Below are 16,765 nucleotides of genomic sequence, written 5' to 3'. Positions count from 1 at the left end.
ATGAGAAATCGATCTGTCCACACAAAACAAGTGGCAAATTTGGAAACATCTCTAATTAAAGTTTTATGAATTACAAGAGATCTGAATCCGTAGCTTTCATTAATTTTTCACTGCTCCTCAGTGTTGGGAAATTGCACGCAAATTGTTCTTATTATTATATTATCAAAATTAATATTTGAGTAACCCCCCCCCCAGCGCTTGCAAACGGGTCGATGGTGGCTCCAGGGCTCGCTACAAGATGGGGCACACTGCGCATGCATGTCCAACGGCCTGGTGCATGCGTCATCGGGGGCTGATGAAGAGGGATTCAGAGCTTAGTAAATTCGGAGGGCAGCTGGCCCCATAGAAAGCTATGGGGGCTGCATTTGCAGCCGAAAATGGAAGGACCGCGCAGATTTCGGAGATATCTGCTGCAATCCCTCCATAATACATCTGGGGGATCCTTCATAATCGCAGGTACCTCTAAAAGGGCTATTTTTAGGGGAGCATCCCACAAATAATTAATGATAAGTAGGTCCCATAGTACACATAAGAATGACATGACATTGGGTTGTTTTTATTGCAGATGAATCTGTTGTGTGGGTGAAACATTGGTCCTGATCCTGAGCCGGACACATCCACGGCCAAATGGAATAGGTGCCACGGATGCATGTGGAGGCCTATTCTGCCCAATGTTTTTACATCCGCACCCGCAGCCATCATCATTAGTTTCTGGACATGTACCCCCCTCAAACAGGAGTCCAATTTTTATCTGTGAGCTATGATCAAGTACGGAAGCCGGCATACACGTGTACGACAATCCCACAAGAAAAAATAATTCTGTGCACTCACATGATCACAGACCAGTTCCGGGATACAGTCAGTATCCCGGCGGCTGCCATGTCGGCACGCATATTACCGGTGCTGGAATCCCAACACCTATCACAATCCCATGGAGTCCCGCAGCCGGCCGCCGCAGTTTGAGGGAAGAGGCCAGGAAATCTCCATCGGCTTCTTCCCTCCCCTGCAACGGCGGCGACACGCCTCCGTTTCAGGAAACGGAGGGCATCGCCGCCCCCTCCCCGTCCACAAACAGCAGCAGACTCAATCACTGACAGTCTGCTGACAGTTTGCGTGCGGCCTCGCAGACCCGTTCTGCACATGCGCAGAACGGGTCTGGCGCCTACGCAGATTTCCAAACATCTATCGTGCACTGCTGAATCAGGCCCTCTGTCCATGTGCGTATACATGATCCGTCACATGCGCAGTGCACATTGCGACTTGCCTCCAACTCATTGTGCTTATCAATGCTGCTTTACGTCAAAGTGCAACATGGAGGCACAGGTGAAGGCTGCAAGCCCAGGACGGATCACTACATCGTCTGGGCCCCATAACAAATTTTGTCCGTCCTGCCACGGCTCTTCTGAGCAGTCGTGGAACCCTGCGTCTGTGCGGTAAAGCTCTGTTTTGCCACCTGCGCTGTAATTTTTACACATCACAAGCAGCGGTGGATCTTGTGTTGTTTCAGGGCTCCTGGTGGCTATGATCCTTTCATTTCCAGGCCCAAATGCCACTGCACCCCTTGCAACAGCAAACATTCCACCACTGCTGCCAGTTCTGATCTGGGGAAAAATTCCAATTTGCTTTCCTGGGTAGAAACGGCTTCAGAACGCTCCAGAAAGCAAGGTACACCCCTAAAAATGTGTAATCTCTCTCCGACCCTTTATCTTTGACAACACTTAAACTCTGCAAAAGTAAATCTTGTTTCCGCACTGCTCTGCAAAAATAGGCCCACCTGCTCCATACTCTGCAAGGAACGCCCTCATCACAACTCCATACAGTACCTCGGCACGTGCACATTTTTGGACCCCCACAAATGTCACTGTTTTTCTCCGCAAACCTATGGGCACAGTAGGGCCAAAGCTAATTTTGCACTGCTCTGGAAATACTTTCTGGTTAGAATAATACATGAGCTCCAGTGTGTTTAAAGAGCAAAAAAATGTTTTTTTTAAAGTTTAGTTATTCAGATATTTCGTCCAGACTTTTTCCGCTCATTCGCCTTAAAAAATAATAATACTGAAATGGTTTACAAAACCATACAGTTAATTTTATAAATAAATATATCCACCCTCATTCAGTTTTATTGCCTTAGCACTTAAGTTCCGTCATAGGAAAAGTCTCAGAGTGGTAAAGTAGGAATGGTACAGGCTAGTTGCATTATTCATACTTAACTGAGCAAAGAAGATACTGTTACAGCACAGGAGAATCGCCAATATATCTTGGCTCCCTACTTCCCAGTGCTCTGTAGAAGCGTCACTACTACTTGATGACAATGTAACAGGAATCCCCCTGGGCTTATGCTGCAAGACTCTGGATTTTTCAAGTCTCTGTTAAGAAAGGACCAGGTGCATGGAATGATCTGTTTCCTTGGGATGTGCATTTTGTAAAGAAAACTTCTGAAGAGTTTGGAGGATTGCTGCAAAAAAAAAAAACTTAAGAAGGGACAGCCGGAGCGAGATAAGGATGGATGAAGGGGTCACCTCGCCACATTCTGTGCAAGGTAACGGAAGATGTTAAACTCTGCAATGAGATTGATATTCATGAGCATATTTGAAGGCGACCTAGAGTATTTTCTTCTTAATTAACTTGAAGACATTGGTTGCACTTACGTTAGTATTTGATTCCTTTTTCGGGTATCACCTAACAGCATGAGCATTCAGTTCCATAGAGTGTTAGACCTGCAATTTGTTTGCATTGTTCTCAGCCAGAGTGCATTCAGTCTGCTGCTGTGGATATACTCAGAAAGGCCAGAAACGTTGGAATCTAGCAACTTAGGAAACAACAAGGCAGGAACTTTAGCATGAGCTTGGAAAGTTACCATTATGGGAGGCAAAAAAGGTGACACAAAGGCGGCAAAAAAAGGTGGTGGGAAGGCGCCGCCAGCACCTGCAAAGCCTGACCCCAAGGCAAAAGATGAAAAGAAAGGCAGGAGAGGTAAAGAAAAAGAGGAGAAGAAAAGGGGGAAGGATGACAAGAAAACAAAGAAAGAAGTAACAAGTGAGGAGGAAGAGGAGGATGTTTCTGATGCAGCGCCTGTCAAAGAGCAAAGTGAAGAGGAAGTGGAAGAAGAGGTGGAGGAAGAGATTGAACCCGTAGCTAGAGGCAGAAGAGGGAGAGAGAAAGGTGTGGCCGCCTTAAAAGGGGCTTCTAAAGCAGTGGCCGGAATGAACAAGGGGAAAGCAAAGAGAGACCAAGAGGAGGTTCCTGAGGATACCAAAGCAAAGTTAATAAAGAAGGATTTAGCAAGAGCTCAGCTAAAAGGGGCGACAAAGGCCATGGCTGGGCTGGTCAAAAAACCAGCCCTTCCAGCCAAGAAAAAGAGGAGCTTAAAGGCAACATCTAAACTTTTCATGAAATTCAGACAGCTGAAGCCAAGGAGATCAAAGAAAGGCCACTTCAAGACAGCTTCCAAACTATTCATGGGGTTAAAGAACAAATTTGCAGCCTCATCTCTACTAGACAAGAAAAAGAAGTCAACCGCAATGCTGAAAAAAACTTCCAAGCTGATGTTGGGTTTAAAAAGGAGCACGAGTAAACCTACTCCAAAGCCCAGTACTGGCTCAAAGCCTTCATTTTTGCTGATAAGATTAGGCGGCAATGCTCAAAAACCAGAGCAGCAGGACAAAAAAGGACCAGCAAAGATGTTTGGAGGCTTATTTGGCAGGAAGAAAGCAAAGGATAAGTTCAAACCAAGAGCTAAAATGCTTACAAAAGTGTCAGCAGCTGCTAATTGGTTGACCAGAAGGTTTTTGTCCAAGAAGAGCAGATACTTTCACAATGAGAGGGCCATACAGGATGCTTGGCTTACTAGAATGGGGGCACAGAAGTTGCCCTTCCCCTCACAGGAAGAGCTCGATAGATATAGGACAAACATGAGTAGGTTCCCAGGTGCTCACAGGTTCTATGGCCAATATGAGGATGTTTATGGACATCCTAAGAACTCTGAAGCCTACCGGCACCAAAGATTTCCAACTCAGAGATATTTGCAACATGGGCCAACACGATATGATGACCCATCACCTGAGAATTACAACTACTATGATGATGAAGATTATGGTTTTAATCACCATGGATACCCCTATGAGGAGGATGAATTTGCATTCAGTCATAATGGTCAGTACTCATCATATGGTGGAGAGGATGAAGAATATGATGACTATTCTGGGTACCCTATGGAAGAGGACTATACTTCTTATCATGAAAACATGGAATATTACGATGAAGACACTCATCTGCTTAAGAGTCAGAATTCATATTTTGACTATGAAGTAGATGTTCATAACCCACCCAATACCTATTTATCCTGTGACTTTGATGAAAATGAAATGGATTATGCAGAGGATCCAATGAATCCATATGACCCAAGAGAAAATGGGAATGAGTCAGTTGGTTACTTCAGTAGACAACATCCTTATTCTGACATGGCAGAAACAGATGACTATAATTACTCCCCAGTTACAATGAATAACAATGGCTATAGTGTATCCCCTTATGCAGAGCCATTAAATCCATATGCCCAACCCTTAGATGACATAATGGAATATGACGATGCAGAAACAATGCTAGAACACAGAGATCAATTTTATGGGTCGGAAGAAGTGGAAGAAAATTCTTCTACATTATCTCGAAATAGGAAATATAAATTGTTTCCAAGACCTCAAGTAAAGCTTTTTGGTCATGAAAAGCTGGAAGTCCCTTTGCCTCCATCTCCTCATATCTCATTTACAGATTTTGATGAAGAAGAAGAAGAGGAGGATGAAGATTATGAAGATGAGCCATTGCTTCCACCACAGCAGCAAACAAATCCAAGGCAACCAGCAACAAAAACTCTTTTTGCAAAATCAATGCAAAGAAATTTTGGCCAGCCACATGCAAGAGGAGTTCAAAGGCTACTGTCTGCAAAACCGATAGGAAGAAAAATAAATGCTCCACATCATCAAAGCAATTACCAGGAAATGGATCCTCAAGACTTTTCCCCAAGAGCATTTGGAAGTCCATTAGGACAGTTTATGAAAAAATCACTCACTCCTAAGCCAATCTTAAAGCATAATGATAATCAATTACAAAGGCAGCCAATTTCTCCACAACCTAGGAGACAATTTGCAGAGACGACATTTGCAAGAACCCCATCTCCACAGCCATCCCTAAAACATGTTCGTATCCCAAACCCAGGTAATGACTATCAGCATGCTTTCAAACCTTCTGCACAGCAATTAGAAGCTTTGCAAAAAGACTTGGCTGATGAGCGGTCTTCTACAATGCCATACCATAAACGATTTGGTCATAAATTGACTGGTATGGAGTCATCAAATGTCTTAAGAAAAACAAACTATGTGACTTCTAACAGTAATAACACTGAAGCAAACGCTTCTTTGCAGCTATCCAAGCAAAGATTTCCTCCATCGCCCCACACTGCTCAACGATTTAATCACCAAGGAAAAGACATACCGATGCCTCCATCTCCTAACCTTTCCACGAGGCAGAGGCCACTTTCACCAAAGCCTGCTATGAATGCATTTGGCTTAAACAAATCCAATGCTGTCAACCAAAGTCAACACGAACAATTTCAGACTGAGTTACGTTCCTCATTAAGACAGAAAGGTCTTTTATCCTCACCTCAATTGGCCAAAGCAAATTTTCCAAGGTCACCTTCACCAACAAGGATGACACATTGGTCTTCTAATTCCAGCAATTTAAATACATCATCTGTAGGATTTTCCAGCAGTCCACCACCATCACCACTGCCTTCAATGAGAAGAGAGAACAGCTTTAGGAATGTCCAAGGTGGAGCTCTAATTCGTCAACCATCCATAAATTCTACAGGTGGCTCTTCCACTTTGCTTAGGCCAGGACTAAGGAACAGGAATTCTATTCCAGTGCAATCAAACACAGTATCACCAGCAGCAAGTCCAGTATCCCAGAGAATTAGCAATATTGCAAAAAAGGAGTTTCAAATGCCACCATCACCACAGCCAGCTAGGAGGGATTTTGAAGGTTTAAGTTCTAATTATAAAAATCAGGTCACACATCAGAAGTCTCCTCAAGTATCAAGAAGAGCAGATGAAAAAATAAATGAACAAGGAAATTACACACAAGGTTGGGGAACAGAAGTTGAGTCATCAGGAAGAGTAGTAAAACCATTAACAAAGAATCCATTTATGAAACATTTAAAACACACTGGTGAGATGAAACCACTAAATGCATCACCACCAAGAAGATCAGTGGCAGAGATGCCCCCCTATAGAGATAATAGCGTTAACCCACCACATCAAATGCCTCAAAGACAACAAAATAAATATGGAATGGCTAGTCCGCCAAATGAACAACAAAGGTCACCTGTTTTGAGGAAATATGACAGTATGAGAGGTTCTCCTAATCTGCGTCCACCTAGCCATGTATCAAACAGACAAGGAAGTGAGCATTCCATGGCCAGAGAATCTCAAGAAGGATCTTCACAATATCTCCCATTTTCTGATCCACCAAGGTCACCTCTGATGGGGAGACATAACAGTCCTAAAGGAACACTAAATGGGTCAACATTAAATTCAGCTTCAAAGCTATTAAATAGAAACAGCCTGTCTGTGTCCAAAAAATCTCATGAGGCTTCTTTGCAATCGCTCTCATACTCTGATCCAGGAAGGTCCCCTATGATGGAAAGACATAATAGCATGAGAGGAACTTCAAATGCATCATCATCAAGCCCTTCCTTACAAAGACAAGGAAGTGGCTATTACACGTCAAGAGAGTTTAATGAGAATTCTGCACCATCTCTTCCATTCCCTGACCCACCAAGGTCACCTGTTATGGGAAGACATAATAGCATGAAAGGAACTTTAAATCGGATGCCACCAAATCCAGATGCCCACCTATTACATAGGCAAGGAAGCAGTCACTCAAGCAACAGACAAGTTAAGGAAGCATCAATGTTACCAACATCAGGCCCAGCTCCTGACTCTAAAAATCCATTTTGGAAAAGGATTGGTCAGCCTCTTGTAGGATTGTCTCAAGGTCCTCCTCTATCACGACAGTTATTAAGAAGAGAAGAACCTCCAGTAGCCAACCGATATCCAGAAACAGTAGCTGCAGGTCCATTTATAAAGAAGTTTGGTCAGATGGAAGATAGCCAAATGCAGAGGCCAAAATCTCCATATCTTTCAGCGAGAGAAGATGTTAGAGAAGAAACCTATAAACCTCCCACACCACAAAACACTAGGCACCCTCATGATGATCGGAGGCCCTTACCAAGCCAGGCACAGCAGCGGAATCCCATGCCCTATTCTGGTGTTGTGAGCCATCCGAGATCACCATCTCCTCATCCTGGATTAAAGTCTTTGGGTGGTTTCATGTCTGAGTCATTAAACGAAGCAAACCCTTCAGCAAGATCTAGCATTCATCTAAATATCAAGGGCTCTCCAACTTTGGCCGGTGCCAACCATTCATTCCCTAGGTATCCACATCCAAGAGATCCATATTTGGGACATGGGCCACCTAAAACACATGCAGAATGTTATGATGGCGACTTTGAAGATTGTATGGGAAGATATGCTGTAGTAATGCCCCAAGTTCAGAGAATGGAAACATTCAGAGGACGGGGTACTCTAAGGAAGCTGCGCCCTGTAGGGAATTTTTATGAGCCACCAGGGACATGGTCCTCCAATAAATCCATGCATATGCCTTGGACTGAAACCCTAAGAAGAGGTTCACACAGAGCCAAGGAAAAAGTGGCTAGTTACCTTGCACATGGCAGTGGGAGATCCCCGAGAAATTGGCATCAAACGATTGGCCCAGACAACAGATCCCAAGGGAATGACAAGGTATATTAATTTTTATATTATGATACTTTCTTGTATTAAGTTTGTCAGAAAGCAGATTTAGTGGACTCTATAGGTTTGCATTCTGGCCTTTCTTTGTACTGATTGATAGACATTTTTAGTTTATTTTCTCTGACAAAGGTACATAATGATGAATTGGTAACATTTAAGAAAGATACACAGAATAAATATTGTGTCGCCCATAGCAACCAAACAGATTCTAGGGGTTATATTTACTAAAGGTCGATTTTATTTGATTTAAAATCGATCAACATCGATGTTTTGTTTCTGGGGCTAAATCACACATTTACTAATACTTAAAAATACATATAAAAAAATTGTCTGTTAGTAAATGTGCGATTTAGCCCCAGAAACACAACATTGATGTTGATCAATTTTCATTGATTTTAAATAGATCAAAATCAATTAAAATCGAGTAAATATACCCCTGCTGTCATTTTTGTAGAGCAGTTTAAAAATTGGAAACTGAGATATAACTGGTTGCTATGGCCCTAACCAATGTGTCCTGTGCATTAGTATACATATATATAACCCAACATTCAAAGTTACTTTAAGGGGTCGACTCAATCAGCCGATTTAAGCTGAGGTTTTACTCTGCGATCTTTTTTCAGCATGTGCGCACCCGCGAATCTCGCATTTTAATTATAAAAGCCTGTTCGCACCACCTGTAATCCTACAGTGCGCAACGAGATGTACATAAAAGAATTGGGAAAGCACCCTGAACCCCGGAAAAGTGGCAAATAATACTGGTTAACAGTATAGAAGGCCAGGGGTGTAACTAGTTTTTTGAAGGCCCCCTAGCCAAAGTTTGTAAGGGTCCCTATCCGTGGCGGATCTTAGCTAGGGGCTGCGAGGCTGCAGCCCCGCCCCCCCGTAAAATCCACCACTTCAGTGAGCCAGTGCAGTCCGTGACTGTACTGGCTTCATTGTGACTGGAGGTGGCTTCCCATTGGAAGCGCCACTTGCCAGTCATGCTAAAGACAGGCAGCCAGGATGAGGTGCCTCCTCCCCCTGGGACTGCCAGTCCGGGCTGTGATCAGCACAGAGCGGCTTCCAATGGAAGCCGCTGCTCTGCCTTTCGGGCAGCTCTACAGGGCTTCTCGGGGCTGCAATCAATGCAGCCCCGAGAAGCTGGTGTTAGGCGTGCGCATGCGTGGTGCCACCGCCGCTCATGTGCTGCGCCGGTCCCAACGCCTGTCAGATTCATTGAGCAGGCACCGAGACCCAGGTCAGCAGCAGCGGCAGTCCCCCTCAGGTAAGAGGGCGGGAGTCGCTGCTGGTCCCTATGTACCACATAATGGTGAGAAATGTATATAACACATGTAACTTTGACAAGGAAGATGTCCCCCCTCAGTTCTGGTCCCATAGCAGCTGCACCCCTTGCACCTATGGTAGTTACGCCCATGTAGAAGGCTATTAGTGGCCTATAGGCAAAGTATTGTCAATGGCTGATTTATTACCTTTTTTTAAAATTTAATTTGCAGTGAAAAAATTATAGTAAACAAATGTCTTTCAACAAATTAAAGCCTCTAGATTATTTTGGGGTACAGAAGAATTTCTGCAATGTAAGTTTTAGTTATTTGTGAGCAAGTTTCAAAAATATTGGGGGGATAAAAAAACAAAAACAAAAACATTTACCATCTATACAATACCCCAAAATACATGTCCCACATAATAAAAACCATTTCTTTAGCTTTTTCAGAAAATCAACTGAAAAATGACATGCCATTAATGGCCAAATTATGCTATTTAAATGCCTCCAAGTGCATGATGATTCACTGGGAGGGGTAAGCCAGAGGTTCTGACATTTTGACCTAACAATAAAGACTATGGCCCTCATTCAGAGCCGTACGCTCTGAGCAGAGCGCACGCTCTGAATGAGGGCCGGCCTCCATAAGAATGGAGCGTCCTCCTGGACGCTCGTATAGCTGTGGGTCACCACCCACAGGCTATACGAGCGTGCAGTTTGATGGCCGCGATGGTCGTGACCATCGCGACCATCGAAACTGCGAGCCGGAGCCTGCGGTTGAGGTTTTCAACCACAAGCTCCGGAGTGATTTTGGCTCTATCAGAGCCAAAATCACTCCCACTGACATCACTAGTGATGTCAGTGGGCCGGCTTCTGACGGGAGGCGTTCCCGTGGGAACGCCCCCGTCAGGGAGGCACGCCCCCGGCACGCCTACCAAAGGGGGCATGCTGTTAATCAACATCGACAGCACGCCCCCTTTGATCAGACACAACGAGCGAAGGACTTTCCTTCGCTCGTCGCGTCTGGCGCATGTGCACGACGGAGCTCCCTCCGTCGTGCGCATGCTCAGTCCAGAACATCGACCCACTTGCGAGCGGACAGCCGCTCGCGAGTGGGTCTGAATCAGGCCCTATAGCTGCATACACACACAACGATTTTTTTAATGATTATCGTTAAACGATATCGTTTAACGATAATTGATGGCAAAAATCGTTCACTTTCTGAGTCAAACGATGAACGATTATCGTTCATGCGCGTTCACGTTTGTAGTTTGTCGTTTGTAGTTTGTCGTTCAGTCAGACTTGTCAACTCAACGATTTTCATTAAGGGAATATGCAAAAATCGTTTGTAGTTCATAAAAATCGTTCATGACATTTAGTAAATGAACAACTTTAGTAAACGATTTTAGTAAATTTTTTCAAGGGAAAAAATCGTTTACTCAAATCGTTCATTAAAAAAATCGTTGTGTGTGTATGCAGCTTATGGTGCATACACACGATCAGATTTTTCCTTCAGATATGAACGATAACTAGGGGTGTGCACCGGCCACTTTTCGTGTTTTGTGTTTTGGTTTTGGATCTGGATCTTTCTTCGTGTTTTGGATCTGGATTGGTTTTGCCAAAACCACCCTTCCGTGTTTTGGGTTCTGGGTTTTGTGTTTTGGATCTGTATTTTTTTTTAAAAAAGCATAAAAACAGCTAAAATCACAGAATTTGTAGGTTTTTCTGCTCCTATGCTATTATTAACCTCAATAACCTTAATTTCCACTCATTTCCAGTCTATTCTGAACACCTCACACCTCACAATAGTGTTTTTATGTCCAAAACGTTGCACCGAGGTAGCTGGATGACTATGCTAAGCGACACGAGTGGGCGGCACAAACACGTGACCCATCTAGGCGTGAAACTGCAGTGGCAGACAGGATGGCAGTTTGAAAAACTAGGCCCCAAACTGTACATAATGCAAAGAAAAAAAAGAGGTGCAAGATGGAATTGTCCTTGGGCCCTCCCACCCACCCTTATGTTGTATAAACAGGACATGCACACTTTAACAAACCAATCATTTCAGCGCCAGGGTCTGCCACACAACTGTGGCTGAAATGATTGGTTCGTTTGGGCCCCCACAAAACAAGCTGGCAATTAATGTGTCCCTGCACAAACTGGCTCTATGGAGGCAAGATGTCATCCTCATCCTCCTCATCCACCGATTCCTCACCCTCTTCAGTGTGTACATCCTCATCCTCACAAAGTATTAACTCGTCCCCACTTGAATCCACCACCACAGGTCCCTCTGTACCTTCTGGAGGCTGGTCTCCCTGGAAGAGCTGATAATTCATTTTGATGAACATCATCTTCTCCACATTCTGTGGAAGCAACCTCCTACGCCTTTCGCTGACAAGGTTCCCGGCTGCACTAAACACTCTTTCGGAGTACACACTGGAGGGGGGGCAACTCAGGTAAAATAGAGCCAGTTTGTACAGGGGCCTCCAAATTGCCTCTTTTTCCTGCCAGTACAGGTATGGACTGTCTGCCATGCCTACTTGGATGCTGTCACCGATGTAATCCTCCACCATTCTGTCAATGGTGACAGTATCATATGCAGTGACAGTAGACATGTCAGAAATTGTTGCCAGGTCCTTCAGTCCGGACCAGATGTCCAAACTTGGTCCTGCCTGTCCTGCATCACCGCCAGCGGGTTGCTTAGGATACCTAAGTTTTTTCCTGGCAGCCCCAGTTGCAGGAGAAAATGAAGAAGGAGCTGTTGACGTGTCACGTTCCGCTTCAGCTGACAGTGTGTTCACCAGCAGGTCTTTGCACCTCTGCAGGCTTGTGTCGGCCGGAAAGAGAGACACCACATAGGCTTTAAACCTAGGATCGAGCACGGTGGCCAAAATGTAGTGGTCTGATTTCAACAGATTGACCACCCTGGAATCCTGGCAAAGCGAATGAAGGGCTTCATCCACAAGTCCCACATGCCGAGCGGAATCGCTCCGTCTTAGCTCCTCCTTCACTTTCTCCAGCTGCTTCTGCAAAAGCCTGATGAGGGGAATGACCTGACTCAAGCTGGCAGTGTCTGAACTGACTTCACGTGTGGCAAGTTCGAAGGGCTGGAGAACCTTGCACAACACGGAAATCATTCTCCACTGCGCTTGAGTCAGGTGCATACCCCCTCCTTTGGTCTCCACATTCTATGTCATAGGTGGATGTATAGGCTTGTATGGCCTTTTGCTGCTCCTCCATCCTCTGAAGCATATAGAGGGTTGAGTTCCACCGTGTCACAACCTCTTGCTTCAGGTGATGGCGGGGCAGGTTCAAGAGTGTTTGCTGGCGCTCCAGTCTTCGGCACGCAGTCGCTGAATGGCGAAAGTGGCCAGAAATTTTTCGGGCCACCCAAAGCGTCTCCTGCACGCCCCTGTCGCTTTTCAGAAAATTCTGCACCACCAAGTTTATTGTGTGAGCAAAACATGGGACGTGCTGGAATTTGCCCAGATGTAATGCCCGCACAATATTGGTGGCGTTGTCAGATATCACAAATCCCCAGGAGAGTCTAAGTGGGGTAAGCCACTGGGCGATGATTTCCCTCAGTTTCTCTAAGAGGTTGTCGGCGGTGTGCCTCTTACTGAAACCGGTGATACACAGCGTAGCCTGCCTTGTAACGAGCTGGCGTTTCTGAGATGCTGCTACTGGTGACGCTGCTGCTGTTGCTGCGTAAGGTGATACATCTACCCAGTGGGCTGTCACAGTCATATAGTCCTTAGTCTGCCCTGTTCCACTTGTCCACATGTCCGTGGTTAAGTGGACATTGTGTACAACGGCATTTTTCAGGACACTGAGGACACTTTTTCTGACGTTTCTGTACAGTCTCGGTATCGCCTGCCTAGTGAAGTGGAATCTAGACGGTATTTGGAACCGGGGACACACTACCTCCATCAATTGTCTAAATCCCACTGCACTAATGGCGGATACCGGACGCACGTCTAACACCAACATAGCAGTCAAGGCCTCAGTTATACGTTTTGCTTCAGGATGACTGCTGTCGTACTTCATCCTCCTCGCTAAGGACTGTTGGAGGGTCAATTGTTTAGTAAAAGTAGTGGTGTTCCTACTTCCTCTCTGGGATGATGAACGACTCCCAGCAGCAGCAACAGCAGCAGCGGCAGCAGTAGGCGTAGCAATGCAGGATCCTCCAGAGGAATCCCGGATAGGAGAGTCAGTCATGCCAGTGACATGGCCTGCAGGACTACTTCCGATCCTGACTAAGGAGGAAATTGACGAGGAGGGAGTTGACGGTGTGGTTTGCAGGCGCTTGGATACAACAGGACAACGGGATTTAGGTGTCCCTGGACTGCTTACGGTCTTAGCCAAAGTTTCTGAACTTGACAGTAACTTTTTATGAACGCGCTGCAGGTGCCGTATAAGGGAGGATGTTCCTAGGTGGTTGACGTCCCTACCCCTACTTATTTCACCTTTACATATGGTACATATGGCAAGACAGTTGTTGTCCGGATTTGGATAGAAATATTGCCAGACCAAAGAGGTGGAATGTTTGGTCTTCTGCCCAGGCATGACCGTGATGGGCTTTTTCATCCCACGGACAACAACTGTCTCCCCCGGAGCCTGATTTAAACAAACCACATCACCATCAGAATCCTCCTCGCCAACTTCCTCCTCAGCGCCAGCTACACCAGTATCCTCATCCTGTTGTACTTCAACAGTGACATCTTCAATTTGCATATCAGCAAGTGGACTGTGGGTGCTCCTTTCAGCACTTGCAGGGGGCATGCAAATGGTGGAAAGAGCCACCTCTTCCCGTCCAGTGCTGGGAAGGTCAGGCATCGCAACCACCACCACACTTGGACTCTCCTTGGGGATTTGTGATATCTTCTTAGAAAGCACAGTTCTTCGCTGTGCTTTTGCCAGCTTAACTCTTTTGATTTTTTTAGTGGGAGGAGGGCTTCCATCGTCATGTGAAGCTGAACCACTAGTCATGAACATACTAGGGATCGACCTTAGCCGTTCCTTGCCACTCCGTGTCGTAAATGGCATATTGGCAAGTTTACGTTTCTCTTCAGCTGATTTAAATGTCTTTTTCAAGGTCATTTTCCTGAACTTTGCCATTTGGGATTGTATGTGCCCTCTACTATGACATTGGGCATCGGCCTTGGCAGACGACGTTGATGGCATGTTATCGTCTATGTCATGACTAGTGGCAGCAGCTTCAGCACTAGGAGGAAGTGGTTCTTGATCTTTCTCTATTTTATTTTTATCGGAGAAAGTTTGGTCCTCCATTTATGTTATATCGATTTGATATATACGTGCGGCTAAACACAGAAAATAATTTTTTTTTTGGTTTGGACTGGAGTGTACTTGGGGGTTACAGCACCCTTTAACGGTCAAGCCAGCCGGCCCTTTACTTATGACACAGGCGCACGCTTGGCACTACTTTGTTGATGCACGTGCGGCTACTGCGCACACAATTCACAAACACAGAAAATAATTTTTTTTTTGGTTTGGACTGGAGTGTACTTTCGGGGGTTACAGCACCCTTAACGGTCAAGCCAGCCGGCCCTTTACTTATGACACAGGCGCACGCTTGGCACTACTTTGTTGATGCACGTGCGGCTACTGCGCACACAATTCACAAACACAGAAAATAATTTTTTTTTTGGTTTGGACTGGAGTGTACTTGGGGGTTACAGCACCCTTTAACGGTCAAGCCAGCCGGCCCTTTACTTATGACACAGGCGCACGCTTGGCACTACTTTGTTGATGCACGTGCGACTACTGCGCACACAATTCACAAACACAGAAAATAATATTTTTTTTGGTTTGGACTGGAGTGTACTTTCGGGGGTTACAGCACCCTTAACGGTCAAGCCAGCCGGCCCTTTACTTATGACACAGGCGCACGCTTGGCACTACTTTGTTGATGCACGTGCGGCTACTGCGCACACAATTCACAAACACAGAAAATAATTTTTTTTTGGTTAGGACTGGAGTGTACTTTCGGGGGTTACAGCACCCTTTAACGGTCAAGCCAGCCGGCCCTTTACTTATGACACAGGCGCACGCTTGGCACTACTTTGTTGATGCACGTGCGGCTACTGCGCACACAATTCACAAACACAGAAAATAATTTTTTTTTTGGTTTGGACTGGAGTGTACTTTCGGGGGTTACAGCACCCTTAACGGTCAAGCCAGCCGGCCCTTTACTTATGACACAGGCGCACGCTTGGCACTACTTTGTTGATGCACGTGCGGCTACTGCGCACACAATTCACAAACACAGAAAATAATTTTTTTTTTGGTTTGGACTGGAGTGTACTTGGGGGTTACAGCACCCTTTAACGGTCAAGCCAGCCGGCCCTTTACTTATGACACAGGCGCACGCTTGGCACTACTTTGTTGATGCACGTGCGACTACTGCGCACACAATTCACAAACACAGAAAATAATATTTTTTTTGGTTTGGACTGGAGTGTACTTTCGGGGGTTACAGCACCCTTAACGGTCAAGCCAGCCGGCCCTTTACTTATGACACAGGCGCACGCTTGGCACTACTTTGTTGATGCACGTGCGGCTACTGCGCACACAATTCACAAACACAGAAAATAATTTTTTTTTGGTTTGGACTGGAGTGTACTTTCGGGGGTTACAGCACCCTTAACGGTCAAGCCAGCCGGCCCTTTACTTATGACACAGGCGCACTCTTGGCACTACTTTGTTGATGCACGTGCGGCTACTGCGCACACAATTCACAAACACAGAAAATAATTTTTTTTTGGTTAGGACTGGAGTGTACTTTCGGGGGTTACAGCACCCTTTAACGGTCAAGCCAGCCGGCCCTTTACTTATGACACAGGCGCACGCTTGGCACTACTTTGTTGATGCACGTGCGGCTACTGCGCACACAATTCACAAACACAGAAAATAATTTTTTTTTTGGTTTGGACTGGAGTGTACTTTCGGGGGTTACAGCACCCTTAACGGTCAAGCCAGCCGGCCCTTTACTTATGACACAGGCGCACTCTTGGCACTACTTTGTTGATGCACGTGCGGCTACTGCGCACACAATTCACAAACACAGAAAATAATTTTTTTTTGGTTAGGACTGGAGTGTACTTTCGGGGGTTACAGCACCCTTTAACGGTCAAGCCAGCCGGCCCTTTACTTATGACACAGGCGCACGCTTGGCACTACTTTGTTGATGTACGTGCGGCTACTGCGCACACAATTCACAAACACAGAAAATAATTTTTTTTTTGGTTTGGACTGGAGTGTACTTTCGGGGGTTACAGCACCCTTAACGGTCAAGCCAGCCGGCCCTTTACTTATGACACAGGCGCACGCTTGGCACTACTTTGTTGATGCACGTGCGGCTACTGCGCACACAATTCACAAACACAGAAAATAATTTTTTTTTTGGTTTGGACTGGAGTGTACTTGGGGGTTACAGCACCCTTTAACGGTCAAGCCAGCCGGCCCTTTACTTATGACACAGGCGCACGCTTGGCACTACTTTGTTGATGCACGTGCGACTACTGCGCACACAATTCACAAACACAGAAAATAATATTTTTTTTGGTTTGGACTGGAGTGTACTTTCGGGGGTTACAGCACCCTTAACGGTCAAGCCAGCCGGCCC

At 45.6% G+C, this 16,765-nt stretch overlaps 1 protein-coding gene across 1 annotated transcript in view; it reads left to right on the top strand.

The window, feature by feature from the left end:
• The first annotated feature begins 2,861 nt into the window (after positions 1–2,861).
• Positions 2,862–16,765, top strand: part of MYO15A (myosin XVA) — a 174,778-nt gene continuing 160,874 nt past the window's right edge. Inside the window, 1 exon segment of the mRNA XM_088448112.1 lies at positions 2,862–7,853. Within this exon segment, the coding sequence (XP_088304238.1) occupies positions 2,862–7,853 (4,992 nt within the window).

This window comes from Taudactylus pleione, unplaced genomic scaffold (assembly GCF_031769625.1).
Source record: "Taudactylus pleione unplaced genomic scaffold, aTauple2 ptg000451l, whole genome shotgun sequence".
NCBI lineage: Eukaryota > Metazoa > Chordata > Amphibia > Anura > Myobatrachidae > Taudactylus > Taudactylus pleione.
This window is presented reverse-complemented; position numbering and strand designations above follow the sequence as displayed.